The 23,014-nt window shown below is 43.3% G+C and overlaps 2 protein-coding genes across 3 annotated transcripts in view; both read left to right on the top strand.

The window, feature by feature from the left end:
- Positions 1 to 9,562: 9,562 nt before the first annotated feature.
- LOC311235325 (eukaryotic translation initiation factor 2 subunit 2-like) lies at positions 9,563 to 10,570 on the top strand (the record flags this gene model as incomplete). Its single annotated transcript, XM_084322754.1, has 1 exon — positions 9,563 to 10,570. The coding sequence occupies one exon, from the start codon at positions 9,563 to 9,565 to the stop codon at positions 10,568 to 10,570; it is 1,008 nt and encodes a 335-aa protein (XP_084178880.1).
- A 3,625-nt stretch (positions 10,571 to 14,195) lies between these two features.
- The window catches only part of top2a (DNA topoisomerase II alpha), an 83,162-nt gene continuing 74,343 nt past the window's right edge, over positions 14,196 to 23,014 (top strand). For both annotated transcript variants that reach the window (XM_084323517.1, XM_084323516.1), the window contains exons 1-3: positions 14,196 to 14,405; positions 21,119 to 21,265; positions 22,469 to 22,562. In XM_084323517.1, the coding sequence (XP_084179643.1) occupies positions 14,376 to 14,405; positions 21,119 to 21,265; positions 22,469 to 22,562 (271 nt within the window). In that variant the 5' untranslated portion in view covers positions 14,196 to 14,375. The remainder of the gene's footprint in view (positions 14,406 to 21,118; positions 21,266 to 22,468; positions 22,563 to 23,014) is intronic.

Here is a 23,014-nt window from a genome sequence, read left to right as displayed (position 1 = left end):
GTAAGCTAATGTTAGCTAGCTGATGCTATTCGCTAGTTAGCTATCAAGCTAATGTCAGTTCAGCTAATGTTAGCTAGCTAGCCCAGCTAATCTGCTTGCTACAAAGGCTTATTGCTGCCACGCAATAATTTATGAAAAGAATATGTCATGGCTTCAAAATAGTATTTTGTTACCTCAAAATGTATTTAGTTACCTCAAAATAATCAATTTGGGGCCTCAAAATAATATTTTGTGGCTTCAAAATAGAAAACTATTTTATGGCCTCAAAATAGTTACCTCAAGTATTTTTTCCCCTCAAATTAATCAAAATAGTTTTTTGTTCCCTCATGATTTGAACAAACCTTCACTCACTGGAAATGTCTTTTTCCCATAGATGGATATACGAAAATGTGAGTCTCTCTCTCCCTCTCTCTCGAATGCAGTGAGTGCTCCGTAATATGATCATGATCATTATGATCGACTGCAATAAAAATAATAATAATAATAATAATAATAATAATAATAATAATAATAATAATAATAATAATAATAATAATAATAATAATAATAATAATAATAATAATAATAATAATAATAATAATAATAATAATAATAATAATAATAATAATAGGTTTACTACTTACATACTGTAGTTGTCTCCTTTGTTCATTAATTGTTACCTAAATGTCACAAGTGAATTGTATAGAAACAACTCACCAAAATTGACTATTGCACAACTGATTTGACAAAAAAAATCCACCCTTCACCCTCCCTTGCCATACCTTGGCATTTTGTGAAATGATGCTACTGCTCTAGCGGCTGAGCCCCCCCCAAAGGTCTGATGCTAGAACCGCCCCTGGTATCCACGCCAATGCAATTCCAGTTCAGACACAGACGATACTGCCACCTGGTGATATTCGATCGGCATTGCAATTCCAACGTATACAAACGACCCAGGGACGGCTAGATGATGATTTAGAACGGGGATCAGAGGGAAAAGATCAACGGATCTAAAAACGTAATATTACGCGTTTGACGCTCAACCGCTGGCGAGCAAACATGTAATATTACATGATTGGCGAAGAAAGTGTTAAGATAACAATAATAATTATCAAAGTAATACTAATAATAACAAAAACAACATTAATAATTAGTCAAAACTATTTTACATGAAACTGTAAAACAACATTACTGACATGAATGGTTTTATGAGCGTGAAGCTATTCATTTCTACTCTTACTTGTTACACTGCTGGCCAGTATGACTTACTACCATACTAGTGTATTTATACCTGTATCACTGTACATATTAATACTACAACTCTGTACATATATCTGATTAGCACGATTACTCAGTAGCGCTAATTTATATATTTAGCAGCCGGGAGCAGACAAGGGCAGAGCGCCGCGCCCAGGGACCAATCCAAGTGCTCCTGTCCGTCTTCGTCAGGGACGTGACAGCGTTAGCGATCTGTTGTGCATGTTTTTCTATTGGGTTTATCTTATCGGGAGGGGAAACCCTTGCGAGCACAGAGAGAGTGACCTCTGTGGACTCCTGCCGCTTCCTCGGCATGACACTCTCCCGGGACCTGAAATGGGAGCTGAACACCATCGCTCTCAACAAAAAGGCCCGGAAGAGGATGTTCTTCCTACGTCAGCTGAGGAAGTTCAGGCTGCCGAGGAGTCAGGACTATTTAAATTGTTTTTTATTGGTTTTTTAAAGGTTAAACAACATTATATACATACGTACAAACATACATACAATACATGACTACATATAACCGCACAATACCTAAAATAAATGAAAAATAAAATAGACAAAAATAAAATAAAAATAGTAATAATAATCAAAGAAAATTGCATTGTTCCTATACAGGTTGTCACTTGCCATATAGAAATGGCCTATCTAATAAATCACCGTCCTATGCCTAAGCATCCTCAGCCGGGAATTTTAGATTATAAAATAATCCAAAAATGGCTGCCAAACTTGGAAGAATTTCTGGGTAGAGCCCCTGGTGGAGTATTTAAGTCTCTCAAGTTTTAGGTGTGCCATCACATCTTCGCTGCCGAGGACTATGATGGTCCAGTTTTACACCGCCATCATCCAGTCCATCCTCACCCTCTGCATCATCACCTGGTTCCCTGCAGCCACGGTCAGGGACAAGGCCAAGCTGCAGCGGGTGATACGATCAGCGGAGAGGGTGATCGGCTGCCCCCTTCCCTCCCTTGAGTCCCTACATTCCACCAGGGCCTTGAGGAGGGCGAGGAAGATCATGGCAGACCCCGCCCACCCGGGCCACGGCCTCTTCACCATGCTCCCCCACGGCAGGCGGCTACGGCGGCCCAAGACATTAAAGTCCCGCCATAGACTCAGCTTCTTCCCCTCAGCAGCTCGCCTGGTAAACGAGTCAGGTGTCCCCCTGCTCCCCCCCTCTATGGCGAGCTGCTAGGGCTGGACCTCTGGACTTGAACTATGCTGCACTGTTTCCATGTCCCCAACCACTGCACTTTACTGTCTTATTGTTGTCTCACTGTTCTGTCCTGTTTTCCACTTACTTATTTATTATTATGTTTATTCCTATTTGTGAAAAAAAGACATGCACTGTAACGTGTCGAATCACGTTCCATTTGTATATAAAATATGGTGAATAAAGTCATCTGGATCTGAATCTGAATCTGAATCTGAACATGCAACCTCCACACAGAAAGGCCCGGGAGATACCCCACCTGGGTACCTGGGTACCTGGCAACACGGCAACCTGGTCCCCAAGGGGAAATCGAACCCACGACCTTCCAACTGTGAGGCAACAGTGTTAACCACACTTTACAGCTTTGGGTAGGGTGTTCCACATTAATGTGGCATAATTGCGAAACGTGTTTAGTCCCTTGTTTGAGCTGAATCTGGGTTTAACATGATTTGTTGAGCTCCCTCTGGTGTTGTGGTTGTGGTATTCACTGACCTTTGGGAAGTATTTTGACATGTACATGGGTACCTTAGTCGTATTGTGTATCTTGTAGACCAGGCCCATTGCAAGTTGCTGTACGCTGTCGTCTACTCTAAGCCATCCTACAGTAGGTAGTCAAAGTGGGCAGGGGTGAGGTGGGTTCTAGGAGTAAGGTCAGGTAGTAGTCTGACCAGTTTGTTTTGTAATCTTGTTTTAGTGCCTTTGAGGTGCTTTGGTACCATGAGGTGCAAGCATAGTCGTAGTACCCTTGAATGAGTGCTCCTGCCAGAGTCTTCAGGGTATTCTTGTTTACCAGAGAGGAGATCCGGTACAAGAATCTAGTTCGTTGGTTGGCTTTTTTTTTTATTATATTGGATGCCATTTTGTCACAGGAAAGATTTGCCTCTAGGATGGAACCTAGGTATGTAATTTCATCTTTCCTTGTGACAATATTGTCACCCACTGTAACTGAGAAGCCGTCGGTCTTGCTGAGTTTGTTATTTGATCCGAAGAGAATGGACTCTGTTTTACACAGGTGTAATGATAGTTTGTTATCAGTGAGCCAGGTGCAGATTCTGCCGAGTTCTTAGCTGAGGGTTTTTTCAACCTGTAACTTGTTCTTGTCAGACACCAGCAGGGCTGAGTCGTCCGCGAACAAGAACAAGTTGCAGTCACAAGCTGACGACATGTCATTTGCATAAATTAGGAACAGTAGCGGTCCTAGTATGCTTCCTTGTGGAACACCACAGCTCACTGTGAGGGGGGGGGGGGGGGGTAGAGTACTGTTTACCTCCACCATCTGTTCTCTCCCCTCAAGGTAGGATTGCATCCAGCTCACTGATAAACTATCAAAACCAATTGCTTTTAGCTTGTCAATCAGAATGGAGTGATTGACAGTATCGAAGGCCTTTTGTAGGTCCAGCATGACCATGCCGCAGTATTTGCCCGCGTCCACCTCTTGTTTGATGTGGTCGTTCAAATAGAGAAGGCATGTGTCAGTGGAGTGGGATGTTCTGAAGCCAGATTGGAATTCGTAGATTAGATTTTTTCCCGCTAGGTACTTTTCGACCTGTTCGTAGACAATTTTTTCCATGACTTTCGAGATGGAGGTAAGAATAGAAACATGGCGGTAGTTGCCTGGGTCTAATTTGCTGCCCTTTTTGTGCAGACGTGTCCCTGTTTTATGGAGAGGTTTATTATGTGTGTGATGACTGGGGTGATGGCGGCTGCTGAGTCTCTGAGGAATTTGGAGGGGATGTTGTCATGGCCAGTGGCCTTGTTAGGTTGGAGGGCGCTCAGTTTTTTTGAGTACCTCATCTGTTGTTACCATTTCCAGTTTGAAGTCGTCTTTGCGGACCCCTAGGTTCTTGTAGTATGCTACTATGTGTTCTACCCCATAATGCCCTGAGTGGGAGGGTAGTTTATTAACCAGTGTTGTGGCTATGTTTGTAAAGAATGTGTTTAGGTATTTGATTTGGCCACATCCAGTTTGTCTGTGATGAGCGTGTTTTCTGTCTTTATGTTTATGTTTGTAAATCTGGTTTTTAGTTTTTTGCTGCAGCCTAGTTGGTTGTTGAGTAATTTCCAAAGTTTGTTTTTGTTTTCCTCAGTTTTGTCATTGATGAAATATTTTTTTGCGGTTTTGATCATGGTGTTTACGTAATTTCTTAGTCTGTTTCTTTGAATTTTTTGTTCAACCACGTGGGCTTGGAGATCACTGTTTGAGCTTTTGGAAATTTTTGTCTGACTTTTATGAAGTTCAGAGCATTTTTTGTCTCTGGTTTTCATAGCGGTCAGGAAGAGAGGCTGTTCTCATAACTGCTGTAACACTGAAACAGAATTGTCAATGGCTGTATTTTCCTGAGCGTGACAGACAACCTCCCCTGTCTTCCTTTGATGATACAGCTTGAATCGTGTTCTTCCAAAAGCACATCTGATGAACAGGACTGTCAGAGATAAATAGGCACAATCCTTTGGATCATTACTCGAGGGGGCCATTGTGAAACCAACCAAGTAAGGTTTAGTTGATAATCCAATGTACAGTTACACCCCCCCCCCCCCCTACCCAACCCCCCCCCCCCCCCCCCCCTCCACCCCTCCTACCAACCTTCTCCAATGTACAGTTTCTTTGTCAAATTTATATACTCTCTTTTTAGACTCTTCTTGTATCAAAAACAGTACTGTATTTGCAAATCTGGTATGTCATAAATGTATAGATGTAGCAGTACTGTCTATCTGTATGTCATGCATCATGTCATATATGTTATGATGAATTGAAAATGGGGGACCCTGATGTAAACAAGACGAAAGTCTTTCTCTGGTCTGCATCCCCTTAACAATTGTGTGTATTGAGCTGTACTGTATTGTACCCATTCTGCAATCTGTTAAGCAAATTTTCAATCAATCAAACCCACCCAGAGCAGGGAGATAAACCCATGGAAAAGGGCCCCATCTTGTGGTCCAACCTTTAATTTTTGATGAATTTTCTTTTCCCTCCAATGCTTTCCAAGAGTCATGTAGCCGATTGGAGTGGTTTTCTTGGTTCACGTGTGACTGACCAAATGTCAGTGAAGCACTGTGCACTGGTACAGACGATCGATATTGGGTTTACAAAGCACAATTGGCAGGGCTATTGGTCTGAATGTTATTTTTAGAGACGATATTTGGCCATACATTTATTTGTGTTACATTCATAGAGGCAGTTTTACTTTTTCCATTAATGCAAGCAGTTATCTCTCCTCCACACTGCCTGTGGAGCATTTTTACCTATTGTTAGGTTTTAATGAGTTTTTCCTTACCTTCGCGTGGGGTATGTCTGGGAGTGCTTGCATTCTTTCATCTATTTGCATTTATTTTAAATTTGTTGGACCTTATGGTGTCCTTGTTCTGTTCTTGACTTATTGTTATGTTTTCTTCTTGACTTGTTTAAAGAAGACTTGTACGGCCCATGGGGACATTAACGTGTGTTGTTGGGCCTTATAAATAAATTTGATTTGATTTGATTCAGTTATGCATATAATAATAATAATATCTTAAATGTATATAGCGCCTTTCAGGAGACCCAAGGCGCTTAACAGGAGGGGGCAGCTAAGGGGAGGGGAACAGGGAACAACGTAACAACAACTACATAATAATCAAAAGGAAAGAAAGAAAGAAAAGAAAAAGGGAAATCAGGCAGTCATTTACAAATTTGGTGAAGAGGTGGGTTTTGAGTTGGGATTTGAAGGAGTGCAGGGATGTAGCACTACGGATGTTTGGAGGGAGTGAGTTCCAGAGGGTGGGTGCGGCAACAGAGAAGGCTCTGGGACCAACAGTCCGCATGTTGGTGGTGGGGATGGAGAGGAGCCCGGAGTCAGAGGACCGCAGCCTCCGGGGTGGGATGTAGGGATGGAGGAGGTCAGCTAGGTACCGGGGGGCAAGGGAGTAAAGGGCTTTGTAGGTGATGAGGAGGATCTTGAAATTGATGCGGGACTTGACTGGAAGCCAGTGGAGGTGGATGAGGGTGGGGGTGATGTGGTGCCAGGACTTGATGCGGGTGAGAACCCTAGCAGCAGCATTTTGTACATATTGTAGCCTGTTCAGGGCATTGCTGGGTAGCCCTATGAGGACAGAGTTTGCGTCGAGATAGGAGTTGACAAAAGCGTGAATGAGAGTCTCTGCTACAGAGTCGGGGAGAGATGGCCGGAGTCTGGAAATGTTCCTGAGATGAAAAAAAGCTGATTTAATTATTGTTTTTATGTGGGAATGAAGAGAGAGGGTGGAGTCCAGTATGACACCCAGGTTGCGGACTTCTGGGGTGGATTAGGCAGCCATTCACTTCAAGGAGGAGATCTCCAACCTTCCGGAGCAGTGACTGCTTGGCCACAACCATGAGCTCAGTCTTCTTGCTATTTAGCTTCAGGAAATTGGATGACATCCAGGCCTTGATGTATGATGTCAATGAGGCAGTTGACAAGGTGCTGTGGGGGGAGAGGAGTGGAGGGTGAGGTGCTGATGTAGAGAGTGTCATCAGCGTAGGAGTGGAAATTGAGACCATGTTTCCGGATGATGTGACCAAGGGGGAGCATGTAGATTGTAAAGAGGAGTGGACCAAGAATGGAACCCTGCGGCACACCTCAATCCCCCCTGGTATTTTATCTGTTGAAGTCAGAGGTTCTGTGTAGGATTGTTAGTAATAGTCTAACTGCATAATATAACTGTTTCCACTAGTAACTGTCTAACTGCATATATAACTGTTTCCACTAGAGGGCGCTCTAGGCGGAGACACTCAGGAACACCACCAGGGGACGAGTATGAATAGAGATGTCTCCTCCCATTCTTTCTCTTCCCCCCAGCCTCTCAGTGAGAGGAGACCTGTAGAACTGCTGCTCTGCCATGTGAATAAATAAACCACGCCAGTTAAGGCTCAAGATAGAAACCATGCCTCTTGACCACATTATTGTCGCCCTATAGCCGAATTCTGTCAACATTATCATCTATAGTTATGGGGGAGACTCGACCCCAGGCAGGCAGGTCAGTAGGTCAGCAGGGATACACGTGGTCCCAGCACAGCACGGTTGACGTAGTTCGGCTGCTTTCTCGCGAGCCAAAAAATAGCCTGGAACCGCTAGCGTTGCATTTCAGGTCAATAACATTCGGTCATTTAGTGTTTACCAATGTGGTTTTTCAAATTAGGCTAGTTAACAAAACATATAATCCTCCTGTAAAACGTCATTTTAACTCCCACGGAGTCCCACCCCACATGCGGTTTATCGGACAAAATCACCGGTAAACGGGAAATAAAAACACTGCGCAAATGTTGGCCACATTCGGAAAAAAGACGACACAGGGTTTGTCAAAATGAACTGAACTGAGCTGAGCTCCTTCTGCTTCTTTTTATTTGATTGGCGGTTGGCAACCAACTTAAGGTGCATTACCGCCACCTACCGGACTGTGTGGAACGCCTGTTCTCTACCAACCATTCTAATGCAGTCAAAATTGCAAGAAGCTCCACTGTGTACACTGATAAATGATCGGTGGTTCTTTTTAAAATTCCTGTCTTAAACTGTGGGAAGAATACTGCAGTTCCTGTACGTCCTGTCTCTGGGTCTTTTTAACCATCTGTAAAAATCTATATAGTGCTGACCAATATCATTTTGAACAACATTCCCAGAATGTGCCTGTTTGGATTTATTTTGCACTCACTAAACACAGTCAGCTCGCACTAAACACAGTCAGCTCTCACTAAACACAGCTCTCACTAAACACAGCTCTCACTAAACACAGTCAGCTCTCACTAAACACAGCTCTCACTAAACACAGTCAGCTCGCACTAAACACAGTCAGCTCTCATTAAACACAGCTCTCACTAAACACAGCTCTCACTAAACACAGCTCTCACTAAACACAGTCAGCTCTCACTAAACACAGCTCTCACTAAACACAGTCAGCTCTCACTAAACACAGCTCTCACTAAACACAGCTCTCACTAAACACAGTCAGCTCTCACTAAACACAGTCAGCTCTCACTAAACACAGTCAGCTCTCACTAAACACAGCTCTCACTAAACACAGTCAGCTCTCACTAAACACAGCTCTCACTAAACACAGCTCTCACTAAACACAGCTCTCACTAAATACAGCTCTCACTAAACACAGCTCTCACTAAACACAGCTCTCACTAAACACAGTCAGCTCTCACTAAACACAGTCAGCTCTCACTAAACACAGTCAGCTCTCACTAAACACAGCTCTCACTAAACACAGCTCTCACTAAACACAGTCAGCTCTCACTAAACACAGCTCTCACTAAACACAGCTCTCACTAAACACAGTCAGCTCTCAGAGTCAGCTATCGAGCGCTGGCAGAGAGGGGTATGAGATGGGCATAACCCCCGGCGGCGTCTATTCTTATCCTAACGCATGTTTGCTTCCGCGTTCGCGTTTTGCAAATCTGATTAGCCACTGCCGTTTCTGGTGCGATCTGATTGGCCACTGACGTTTCTGGTCATGTGACATGTGCGCCCAATCGCGTGACGCGCCCATTTCCGCCTCGACCAGCAACAAACTACCTAACGCCTAGTTTATCACTGGTTAAGCTTAGGCGACTCTTTCGAAGTTGGTTATGGCTAGAGTTTGGAATCAGGGCTGGCGTTCTATCGCCCTGCTCTAAGACAAACTCTAACCTTAACCAACTTCGAAAGAGTGCCTAAGCTTAACCGGCGAAAGAACTTGCCGTCACACGATTGGCGCGACCAGAAACGTCAGTGGCCAATCAGAGCGCAAAACGCGAACGCGGAAGCAAACATGCGTTAGGATAAGAATAGACGCCCCCCAGCGGGCAATGTAAGATTTATTCCAAAACGGGGGGGGTATAAGGGCAACTAGAGTGTTCTATTATGACATCATACTGTGACATCACAGATGTTCTAGAATCTAGAGTGTTCTAGTATGATATCATACTGTCACATCACAAATGTTCTGATGTTCTAGAATGTTGTATGATGTCATGGTGGAACATTCTAGAACATTTGTGATATGCAGGAAAGAGGATAACTGGTATACGGGTAAAAGGGTCGCATGTGCATCTCCTCGCAGCGAGACACCGCACTGCTTTAAACACATTTTTCACCGGTGGATAATAAAACACAGCCACCAGATATGTCTGGAGACGAGATGATATTTGACCCCAACATGTCCAAGAAGAAGAAGAAGAAGAAGAAGAAGCCCTTCATGCTGGAGGAGGAGGGAGGAGATGGAGGGACTGAGGAGGCGCAGCCTGAGTCTAAGGACACAGAGCAGGACGGAGGAGAGAAGGAGGAGATGGACCCAGAGGAGGATGACGGGAGGAGAAAAGAAATCTCAGATGACCTTGACGACTTGGACTTTAACCAGAAGAAGAAGAAGAAGAAAAAGGCCAAGACATTTGACACGGAACTGGAGGAAGGAGTGAAGGAGCTGAAGATTGAGGAGGAACCTTCTGAGGTCGTCGTGGAGGTCGACGACGGCATGGGACTACCCATGAAGAAGAAGAAGAAGAAGAAGAAGAAACAGGTGACCTTCCTGGAGGAAATGGACTCTGAGAACAAAGACGATGGGGAGGAAGAGGAGGAGGGGAAGAGTGCTGATGACATCATCACCTTCAGCTCCCAGACTGGGCCTGCCTGGGCTGGATCAGAGAGGGACTATACCTATGATGAGCTGCTGCTCCGTGTGTTTAACACCATGAGAGAGAAGAACCCGGACATGGTGGCCGGAGAGAAGAGGACGTTTGTCATGAAACCTCCTCAGGTGGTCAGAGTGGGCACCAAGAAAACATCCTTCGTTAACTTCACAGACATCTGCAAACTGTTGCATCGACAGCCAAAACATCTCCTGGCGTTCCTATTGGCTGAGCTGGGAACATGTGGCTCCCTAGACGGAAACAACCAACTGGTCATCAAAGGGCGATTCCAGCAAAAACAGATTGAAAACGTCCTGAGGAGCTACATCAAGGAGTATGTGACCTGCCACACGTGCCGCTCTCCAGACACCATCCTGCAGAAGGACACCCGCCTCTACTTCCTCCAGTGCGAGACGTGTCACTCCCGCTGCTCCGTGGCCAGCATCAAGACCGGCTTCCAGGCCGTGACGGGCAAGAGGGCCCAGCTCCGCGCCAGGGCTAACTGAAAGCAGCTGTTGTGGCGCCCCCTGAGGTCCGGAGGTCTCACCGCAGGGCTGGAGGAGGGGGTCGACTCACTTTCAATGAAATCCATGTGAAATGTGAACGTAAACGTCATCTGTCATCAGATAATGAACTCGCAGAATGAGGGGTGTCGCATTCTGCCATCGCACACTCCCTCTGGGAGGGGTGGAGTTTTTATTACGGGAACTATAGAGTTCACTTGACTCTCGATAGACAATGGTACTAAATATGTGTTCCCCCGCTGTGTTGGGTGTCATTCCATCTTCCTGGTCTACCCCACAGTGCAAAAGGTCCCAAGCACAGCACGATGATAATCAAAAGAATCATTATTAAGATTATTACTGTCATTTATTATTATTATTGTAAAGATGTTGTGAACTGAAAATAAACCTTCATGAAACACCAGTAAAGGATAATAATAAAAAATCTCTCACTAAACACAGTCAGCTCTCACTAAACACAGCTCTCACTAAACACAGCTCTCACTAAACACAGTCAGCTCTCACTAAACACAGTCAGCTCTCACTAAACACAGCTCTCACTAAACACAGCTCTCACTAAACACAGTCAGCTCTCACTAAACACAGCTCTCACTAAACACAGTCAGCTCTCACTAAACACAGTCAGCTCTCACTAAACACAGCTCTCACTAAACACAGCTCTCACTAAACACAGTCAGCTCTCACTAAACACAGCTCTCACTAAACACAGTCAGCTCTCACTAAACACAGCTCTCACTAAACACAGCTCTCACTAAACACAGCTCTCACTAAACACAGTCAGCTCTCACTAAACACAGTCAGCTCTCACTAAACACAGCTCTCACTAAACACAGCTCTCACTAAACACAGTCAGCTCTCACTAAACACAGCTCTCACTAAACACAGCTCTCACTAAACACAGTCAGCTCTCACTAAACACAGCTCTCACTAAACACAGCTCTCACTAAACACAGTCAGCTCTCACTAAACACAGCTCTCACTAAACACAGCTCTCACTAAACACAGTCAGCTCTCACTAAACACAGCTCTCACTAAACACAGCTCTCACTAAACACAGCTCTCACTAAACACAGTCACTTCACTCAATGAACAGCTGGATTATTACGTGACAACCGGAACCGGGGTAAAATCACCTCCTCCACCTTGCTGAGCTCCAGTCCCAAATCTGGCTATTGTATATAAAGCTCTGTTATGTTTTCCATGCTTGTTATATTCCCTATATTACTTCCGTTGTTGTTTCCTCAATAATAAGTCAACTGCTCTACACAAAAAAAAAAAAAATCCGGGGCAATCTGACCAAATCTTCATAATGTAACCTAACGTTATGTCGCAGCGTGAGTATTATATAGTAATAATATGTATGTCATAAAAGTCTTGATGGTCTTCATCCTCTTAGCAGTTGTTTGTATTGAGCCGTACTGTATTGTACCCATTGATTGATTGATTGATTGAACATTTTATTAACAGATTGCAGAATGGGTACAATACAGTACAGCTCAATACACACAATTGTTAAGGGGATGCAGACCAGAGAAAGACTTTCGTCTTGTTTTTGTCAGGGTCCCCCATTTTCAATTCATCATAACATATATGACATACATGACATACAGATAGACAGTACTGCTACATCTAGACATTTATGACATACCAGATTTACAAATACAGTACTGTTTGTGATACAAAAAGAGTCCCGAAAAGAGAGTATATACATTTGACGAAGAAACTGTACATTGGAGGAGGTTGGGTGGAGGCGGGGTTGGGTAGGTGTGGTGGGGTGGGGGGGGGGGGACTGTACATTGGAGGTGGTTGGGTGAGTTCTGTTAATAAAGTGTTCAATCAATCAATCAATGACCGGGCCCCAGCCCTTCCCCGTTCGAGTAGGGTAAAACTGCAGTGCCGCAGCCCCATACATAGGAGGGGCCTGTACTGTGCGTCAGGGACGTGCACAGGACTTTAGAGGGGCAGGTGCTCAAAGGCTGAAAAGGGCACTACACTTGTGTGTATATATTAAGCGAGCGCACGTAGCGCGTGAGCGCGATTTGTAAGGGCCCTTTTCGGGCGGGGGGCCCCCTTTTTATGCTTTTTGGGGGGTTTTGGTGATCAAATATTGAATATTGAACTATAATAATCAGTGCAGGAGCTCACTTATCCTTGAAAGACACTTTTATCACTGACTTAAAAGGCCCATACATCTCCATAAATGTTCAGGGGGGAGGGAATAAGTGCTTACCCTACAGACCCCAAGAAGTGCTGTATATTCTGTATTGTTTAATATAAATGCATTTTTTATTCCAATCCCGATTTGTATTTGAGATTCCCAAATCCCATCGGACTTGACTTCTTTGTGTCCCTCAATGAGTGTAATACCAGCATTCAACAGCGGTTTCTATCATGATCATCATCACCACCCACGCTATGCATAAAATATATAGGTCCGCGGAGAGGCATGCTGAGGAGACCGTGCAAACTGCAATGGAATATGGGGCATCTCTCTCTCTTTACCTAATATTTTGATTCTATCCTGACATTTTTCAGTTGGAAGGGCAGTCTATATGCGTAACAGTAAAAAAAAAAAAAAATTCAAAAAGGGCACTTTTTTGATGAGGCTCAAAAAGGCAGGTGCTCAGGCACCCCTTGGCCTCTATGTGTGCACGTGCCTGCTGTGCGTTGGGGGCCTGCACTGTGCGGTGCACTACTGCGCACGCGAGAAACAAAGTAACATATAATATAGCCATAGGACACTAGAAACATAAAGTAACATACGGAACATAAAGTAACATATGGAAAATAGGACCTAATGTCCAAAATATTTTTGTCTTAAACTGAATATCAATTGGATTAGGACGGGACTATGAATTGAAAATGGGGGACCCTGATGTAAACAAGACGAAAGTCTTTCTCTGGTCTGCATCCCTGCATTCAATTATGTGTATTGAGCTGTACTGTATTGTACCCATTCTGCAATCTGTTAAATAAAGTTTTCATTCATTCATTCATTCAGTCAGTCATTAATTCGAGTAACCAAATAAAGCATTCAATGCAACCAATTGTCTATAGAGTAGAATTTTTTTTTTTATCTTAAACTGAATATCAATTGGATTACCAGCCCTGACTGTTACTCTAAATTTAACCTCTTCTGGATGAGGGCCTAAATTTAACCCGACTAGATTAGAATTACTTTACTTTGTTTCTCGCATGCGCAGTAGTGCACCGCACAGTACAGGCCCCTCCTATGTATGGGGCTGCGGCACTGCAGTTTTATGCTATTGCACGATATAAAGCTGGGAACGAGGTTACTATTGCATCGTTCCGAGCTCGAGCTCCTTGTCTGAGGTGGGCGGGGCGGGCTGCGGGCGGGCTGCCTATAATCAGGGACTTGAATATGGGAAGCAGCAGATTGGCCAACACCAATTTCCGCGGCAATGTTGCTGATTCGCTATTTACGTGGAATGGGGCGGTTCCAGGTGTTGTTTCCAAGTTTCCCATTGGAAGGAAGGAAACCGTCATGAACACTACGCTCTTCGTGTGATTGGTTGGTGTGTGGTTGGCGCGAGGCGTTGAGTTTTTTTCTCCAGTCTAACATTTTGAAGGCAACGGCCGCGGCGCACACAGACAGGACAGAGGACAATAGCGGCGCGAGGGGATCTCTTGTCGTCAGGAGCAGCGAGGTTCTTAGGTTTTAAGTTAGCTAGCGAGAGAAAATACTAATATATAGATAAGCGTTATCGTAAAACAAATAACGTTTTACACATTCTCTGTATTTCAAGTTACCGGGGACAGAAGAACAATGGCGCAGGCCGAGGCGCAACCATTGAAGGTAACGTCGTCTTATTAATAACTTCTTCCAATGTCGTCGTTAGCTAACGTTAGGCTAGCGAGGAAGAAGAACCATCTTAACAACAGACTGCTAAACTTATAGTTTTGCATGGACGTTAGATAGCTAGGTGCACAGTTGGTGCGCACATCTGACAACGCTGATAAGATAATGCGAATGTCTATGCTATTTGAAACGATGTCATAAGTTGGCCAACGGTAGCATCTTGTTTCGAAATCAGATCAGACGACAGCAGCGTTATCTTACTGCACGTTAGCTAGAATAAAGCTACGTTGTCGTTGGGTATTCATCATAGTATTCGATAACTACAGACATCTTGGTCGCAAACAACATTTGATTGTAATAAAATAACATGTGATAATCATTAACTGTGGCCATATTGTATGGCAGAATTGCCCTCCCTCCCAAAAAGTCGTTTACATCTGGATGACATCACAGGTCTTAAAGGGGAACACCACTCAAATAAAATAAGTTCTAAAAGGTTCTTATTTCCATGACCTAAGGCAGTAAGAATCAAACTTGTGATGTCATGAATGAATGAATGAGAACTTTATTTAACAGATTGCAGAATGGGTACAATACAATACAGTACAGCTCAATACACACAATTAAGGGGATGCAGACCAGAGAGACTTTCGTCTTGTTTACAGACGTTGCATGGGACCCGGTTGGGGCATGCGCAGTGTGTTGTAACTGTGTGACTAAGTTATTTTCTCACTTTCTGTCGCGTGCATGATGATGTCGAAACGAAAATATAAGGACGAGTTTATAAACGTTGGCTTCACCAAAGCCATTCGAAATGCAGAGGAGAGGCCTCAGTGTGTTTTATTTGGAGAGGTGCTCAGTAATGAGAGCTTAAATTGGACAGACATCTCCAAACGAAGCATCCTCAGCATCTTCTTGGCATGTCAAAAGAGTTGTTCCTGTGCAAATAAGCGAATTTCAGGAGGCAGTCTTTTGACAGTGGAAACGTACGTCAGTCATGTGATTGTTTGTTTGTGTAGCATTTTAATGGTTTGTTTCGTATCTCTGTTAGTTGGTGACTAGTTACTAGTATGTTGCTAGCTGGCCTATTAGTTACCTGTCGATGTTTCTAGCCGTGATTGACCCTTGCCACAGCCAACGCCGCGCGACATTCCATCCCGACTCGCGGGCTTGTCCCTAATGTGGATTAGGCAGCAAATTGCATTTATTCAACATTGTTTTGACAGTGGAAGAGTCAGTAATGTGTGTGTCACTATGTTTGTATTAGTTAAGTGTGTGTATGTGTGTCAGTTTCCATGCCGGACAAATGTCAGAAATGCCGTGTGTGACTAATGTGGTGGTGACAAGTGAGAGTGGTGATTTTTAATGATAATATCCTTTGATTGATTGATTGAACATTTTATTACCACATTGCAGAATGAGTACAGTACAGCTCAATACACACAATTGTTAAGGGGATGCAGACCTGAGAGAGACTTTCGTCTTGTTTACATCAGGGTCCCCCATTTTCAATTCATCATAACATATGACATACAGATAGACAGTACTGCTACATCTATACATTTATGACATACCAGATTTACAAATACAGTACTCAGTACGGTTTGTCTCATCTACTGTACCAGGCATTCAAAGGGAACAGCAGCACTGAAGGCATCATACCAAGTCAGCTTCCACATTGCCAAGGCAAAGAAGCCCCATTCCATTAGGGAGCAGCTGATAAAACCGTGTTTAAAAGATGTATGTCTCTCTGTCTTGGGTGAAGAAGCCGCGAACAAAGTTGATTCTGTCCCACTCTCAAATAACACTGTTGCAACCAGAATCAAGGACATAGCAGCGGACGTTCAAAAGTCAGTTACAGAGGAAATATTGGAACTAGGGATGTCCGATATTATCGGCCTACCGATATTATCGGCCGATATCGGCATTAAAATGTAATATCGGTATCGGTTTTCAAAAAATATATATATATATATATATTTTTTTACATTTCTATAGAAATTATGTCCGATATTATCGGCCTACCGATAATTAAAATGCGATATCGGTTGATATCGGTATCGGAAATTAAGAGTTGGACAATATCGGTATATCGGTATCTCGTATCTGTTAAAAAGCCAATATCGAGTATCCCTAATTGGAACACAAAATGTGAAGCTGACACTTTGTATCATCCACAGGGAAGCTTTGGCCAGCAAAGCATTACAGCGTGACCTAGGAGAGGTTTTAGATGTGGTTGTGAGAGTAGTGAATCTAATCAAAAAGCGACCACTACAATTGAGGCTCTTCAGAGACAGAGAGCTATGCAAGGAAATGGGGGCAGAGCATGAGCACCTGCTCTTTCACTGTGGGGTGACTGAGGTGGCTCTAGACTCCAGGGGAAGAGTTCTGCAGAGAGTGTGGGAGCTGAGAGAAGAGGTCATGGCCCTACCTCAAGAATGAAGACTAATCTTGCCAAGTATTTTCAGGACAAGCAGTGGTTGGCAAGATTTGCCTACCTTGTGGACATTTTCAACAAGGGCTCAACACACTGAACGCAAGCCTTCAAGGAAAGGAGAACAACATTTTGGATCTGGAAAATGGAATTCAAGGACTCACTGCACGCCTGGATCTGTGGCAGTCCCAGCTGGGTGCAGGAGAACTGGCAATGTTTTCTGTCCTCTCTGAGAACACAGGTGTTCCCCTGAGTGACTGTCAAGCAGAACATAGTTGAGCACATGTCTGGCCTACAGGTGAACTTTAAGCGGTACTTCCCTGACTCACAGGGATCTCAACCTTCAGTGGGTGAAGTATCCCTTCCAAGCTGTGCCATCGTTAGAGCTGGGTCTAAGTCAGACAGAGTTAGAGGCACTTGTCACTCACTAGAGATGTTCCGATACCAGTTTTCCTTCCCGATCCGATACGGTACCTAAGCTTTGGGTATCGACCGATACTGATCCGATACCAGTGCATGCATAAAAAATAAAAACAAAAAAAAAGATTATATAAATACGTTTTTTTTTTATTTTATATATATATATATATATATATATATATATATATATATAGATACTGTTTATATATACTGTTTTTTGTAATAACTAGAAAGTAATGGTATTTATTCAACAACAGGTGATTGTATAGATTAGTATTAGTATCATTAATCAATGAGTATGGGGCTGCAGCACTGCAGATATACCCTACTCCAATGATCCGCACGGACGTTAGACTGTGTTGCACTCGCTACCCAGTCTGTTTTTTTTTTTACATTTTTTACTTTTTTTTTTCTTTTTTCGTGTCAACGTTCACACGCACAATATATGCTTACCTAGGATTTGACTTGATTCACCAACAAAGCAGTCGGAGCAATGACAAGCCGAAAACTGTCGAAATTGTAGTTATTTGAAGTTTGGATTTTTTTTTACGACTGAGGTAGGTAAATTAAATTTCTTGAGGCTAAAGTACCGAAAAAAGGTACCGTTGGGTACCGGTATCGATTCACAGGTACCGGTATCGGTTCAAATGTGAAAGGTACCCATCCCTAGTGTCAAGTGTCAGCAACTTAACATTACACTGATCATTGCCTGTGATTATTGCTTTTATAATAAATACATTTAATATACATTTGAAATTCATGGTTTGTTGTGTTTATCAGTAGTATGTAGTGGCAATTCATGATTTATTTTTGTAAGTTTGGGTCCCGGGGAAACACCAAATTTCTCTTTTGGGTCTCGTGCTGAAAACGTTTGGAAACGTATTGGGATGGGAGAAAAACAGAAAAAGTGGATAAAAAAAAAGAACCCTAAGACGCTGACAATGAGCAAAACAAATTAACAGAGAAACGAAGAACCACAGAGAATAAGCAACAGTATGAATACGCAGGACATAACACCACGGGTAACAAGTAACAGATACAGAGTCCAGTGGGGGAACAGTCAGGGAAGTAAGGAAACCGAGGGGCGGGGGGGGGGGGGGGGGGGGGGGGGCAGGAGAGGGAGAGAAAGTAGGGAAGGGGAAAGGGAGGTGGTAGGTTGGAGGAGGGTGGTTATGGGTAGCGAAGGTTGTATGCTTGGGAGAACAGGTAGGTTTTGAGTCTGGATTTACTGGAGAGTGAGGGAGAGTCTCGGACAGTCTGAGGGAGGGTGTTCCAAACGTATGGGTGCAGCTCGTGAAATTTGGATTGGATTTAGATAGTCATTGAACCGTCTTATTTGTCATAATAGAACATTCTAGAACATTTGTGATGTCACAGTATGATGTCATAATCAAACATTCTAGAACATTTGTGATGTCATAATCAAACATTCTAGAACATTTGTGTATCTATGTATATTCAACAATTCTCTCAGAAGAGCTCATTCTGCATCTTGAAACAGTGCTGAGCAGTACTGAACAGATAGACTAAACAACATAGATTGAAGCCTGTATTTCTAGACCAGGGGGCCTTGCCTACTGTTTTGCTGTGGAAAGATTTGAGACTGGGAAAATACAGTTTTCTTACCTTACTAGTGACATGAATATTTAGGAAAATACTAGCTTTAGGATCACTTCTGTAAAGAAAGACTTCGCTGTGAAAGAGAAATAAACCATTTGGATATCTTTGTTTTACACTGGAGCGGCTGTGGACATTATTTTTCTTTATCAATGAACGTACTACTCACGAGTAAGCAACTTTAACCAGTAGAGTGGACCGTCGGCCCTCATAGCTAAAGTTGGGACTATTCATAATCCAGCAATAATGGCTGCAGACCTGCAAGCAAAGTACAGCAAGTTGGCAAAGGAGTATTCCCAGGTAAATCACTTTTTCACCAGTAATGTTACATTCTTTCCATCTACCGGTAGCTCACGCTAGCTAACCTAGCTCACGCTAGCTAACCTAGCTCACGTTAACGTGGCTAACCTGTGTCGTCACTGATCGACAATTGATGACATAATGCGGACAGCCATACCAGTGACAATATTTAGCTTTTATTGCCAAATGATAAGAGTCTGAGGCGGAGTCTCAAAAGAGAATGTTGAATATTTATTGTCCATTAAAAATCACAACATACACATTACTACTAGCCAGAGCCTCTGCTAGGATCTAACAAAAACAGAGCAGCCTGTCAATTAATGATACTAATACTAATCTATACAATCATCTGGTGTTGAATAAATACCATTACTTTCCAGTTATTACTTAAAAACAGTATATATAAAACAGTATCTGTAGCTGTAAAAAAAAACTATAATTTATATACGTAATAAAAAAATTCTTTTTATGTATGCACTGGTATCGCATCAGTATCGGCCGATACCCAAAGCTTAGGTATCGGAATCTGATCGCGAAGGAAAAAATGGTATTTGAACATCTCTAGGGGCAACATCTTTAATCGTGACAAATTTCATGATGTGGTTTGGGAGGTAGAGCAGTCGTCTGGTAATCCGGAGGTTCCCGTTTCGATTCCCGCTCCTCCCGCGTAGCGTGTTGAAGTGTCCTTGAGCAAGACACTTAGCCCCTAATTGCTCCCGATGAGCAGGTCGCTACCTTGCATGGTCGCCGTCGGTGTGTGAAGAACAAATTGTAAAGAGCTTTGGATAAAAGCTGTTCTATAAATAATAATAATAACACATTTTATTTATAAAGCACTTTTCAAGAACCCAAAGACGCTGGGTGGCGCAGCGGTCTAAGCGCTCGTCACCAACGCAAGAGACACCGGTATCGAATCCGGCTGTCAGCGTTGCCTCCGGCTTGACCGGCAGAGTCAGCGGGAGGGAAGCCGGTGGGGTGGTATTCTGGTCGTTGGGGGGCATCTCTCTCTCTACTGGTTCAATTAATGTAGAAAAGTAGAAAAACGTTGCACTATAAAAACGAACTGGATAGTTGATGATAATAAACATTTAACTTCATTAGCTGAAGTATTCTAAAATAATTTAAGCCATTCTCCTTTTCTGTGTGTGTGCACGCGTCTCGGTCTGACATCGGAGCCAGGTAATGTTGATGTTTAAAAAAAAAAAATAAAAAAAAAAAAATAAAAAAAAAATAGAATACAAAATAAATATACATGATCATGCAACATAAATTCTTTTTTTTGTAGGAACAGTTTGGGAGAGGGAGGTAAGGGGTTTTAGATAGTGTGTTGTGAATTTTAGACTTCAGAGAGGGAGAGTAAAGTACAGAAAAAAAGGTACCGTTGATTCCCAGGTAAAAAGAAACATTTTCAGACTGTGTCCCGAACAGACCTACCGCGTAGGCCAGATGCAAGCCGCATTTTACAATAAACCTCTGTGGGGCTGCTTAAAAAAAGAAATTATAATCGCAAATGTAATCGCAATATCGGTCAGAAAAATCGCACTTAGATTATTTCCCAAAATCATGCAGCCCTAGTTGGAGGAGGGTTGTTATGGGTAGCGAAAGTTGTATGCTTCGGAGAACAGGTTGGTTTTGAGTCGGGATTTAAAGGTGGAGAGTGAGGGAAGTCTCGGACAGTCTTGAGTGTTCCAAAGTCTGGGTGCAGCTCGTGAAAAAGGGGAGGGCTGTGGGGGGATTGTATGCTGATGTAAATGCAGTGGAAGTTGAGGTGGTATTTACGAATGACGTGATGAAGAGCAGGGGGCCGAGGACTGAGCCTTGGGGGGGACCCCCTGTGTGACTGGGGAGGGGGAGGAGGTGTGGCCGGAGAGGGAGATGAATTGATGTTTGTCAGTGATAAATGCACCATTTACCATTTATGTGTGTTGTCTTGCAACAGAACTTGTTTGATAACAAGCCACTGACGAAGGTTGCGAAGGACCCAAAGCGTATGTCCGTGGAGAGGATCTACCAGAAGAAGACTCAGCTGGAGCACATCCTGCTCAGACCCGACTCCTACATCGGCTCAGTGGAGCCTGTCACACAGGTACATCACAAGAGCCTTATTATTATTATTATTATTATTATTATTATTATTATTATTGCACTGATGGTGATACTGGCGTCACTAGGGCTGACTCCTATTAGTCGACTAATCGGGCGAAAGGAGCCATAGTCGACTGGCCAACCTCTTAGTCGAATATAAATTAAATTATTTTTTTTATTTTTTTGTTTTTTTTTATCATTCTTTCCAAAAGAAAAGAGGCCTAGAAGCGTGGCTAACGCTAATGGCACGCATACCAGAGGCTAACTGTCTAAGAAAACAGGCACAGAGGCACTGAAAGAGGATTTCACCCATCTAATGAACACACTAGACTAGACAAATATCAAGATGTGTCCATCAGTGGACCAATTGCATGCTTTTGCAGAGGACAAGAAGCCTTCAGTCGACTCCTTCAGACATTAAGCACCCCCCACAGCCCAAATGGAAAATTTTTATACTTTTTTTTCTTTTTTGCCAATCATAGTCGACCATCCAAATCCTTAGTCAGGGACAGCCCTAGGCGTCACACATCGTCAGTTTACAAGCTAAAACAGGGTAGCAGAGAGTTTCCCCTAAATCTGATACCAAGAAATGTGTCTCATGCTAGAAATAAAAGCAAAAGTGACTTGATTTGAATTTGAAATCCCCTTTTTTTTTTCATTCACGTAGATGATTAAGGAAACCAACAAACGGTTATAAAATCTTACACATGCATGTGAAACAAATATGTAATTCTTTTTTTAATCTTTTTTTCATAAAAATTATTAATTTAAGTCGATTTTCTCATAGCTTCGAGTCATGCCCATCCCTAGTATATCCAGGGCTTTCCCCAGGATTTTAGAACAAGTTGGTGCAACTAGAGTGTGGTCCGGAGGTGGACTGTGCCCCCTGTCCAGGAAGCAAAATAATGCAACAAAGAAGCCATTTGCTGTAATTTCCTGTAACATAATTTCAATAAAATGGCAAACACAAGGGTAAGTTCCAACTAAGTTATTAAGTACAGTGTATAAGGTTGTACAATATTTTACCGTTGACTACAAAAACACATGCACACACACACACACGCAGAGGACAAAGCAATCATGTATTAGTCAAGTATTCATAGTGGCACTGCTCCCCTATACCATTGATTAGCGGAAGGCCCTGCATCTGTCTCAATCGTGATATTGGTCATGAAATGTAACTGATCTCTTGCATTATTATCAGCAACTGTGGGTGTATGATGAAGAAGAAGGAGGACTGAACTGCAGAGATGTGACCTTCGTACCAGGGCTCTATAAAATCTTTGACGAGATCCTTGGTGAGTAAAAGCTCTAGCAGAACACTGTTGTCTTGAACCGCGTATGCGATTAAAGAACACCAGGGTATCTGCCGGGTATTAAAAAGTATTCAATTCATCATTCTCAATTTAATGCCATACAAGGTATTAAAAAGTATTACATTTGGGGGCGGCTAGGTGGTGCAGTGGGCAAGGCCCTTACCACCAATGCAGGAGACGCTGGGTTTGAGCCCAGCTCTCCGCATTGCTATCAGCTTGGCTGGTCGTTCATACTAACACAATTGGCAGTGTTAGGGGTGGGAAGCTGATGGGCGGGGATCGGACGTTGTGGACAGTGACTCCTACAGGTCGGTTGGTGCGCCTGCGCAGCAGAATCAGGAAGCGACGGGGGGCGGCGTGTCCCTCCCACGCAGACCCCCGACGCTGAGAGATCGCGCTGTGCAGGTGAAAAGATGCGACTGCTGCTTCCTCGA

The sequence above is a fragment of the Notolepis coatsorum genome (assembly GCF_963971535.1).
Source record: "Notolepis coatsorum genome assembly, chromosome: 10".
In the NCBI taxonomy this organism is placed as follows: Eukaryota; Metazoa; Chordata; class Actinopteri; order Aulopiformes; family Paralepididae; genus Notolepis; species Notolepis coatsorum.
Note: the sequence above shows the minus strand (reverse complement) of the source record. Positions and strands in the feature narration are given on the sequence as shown.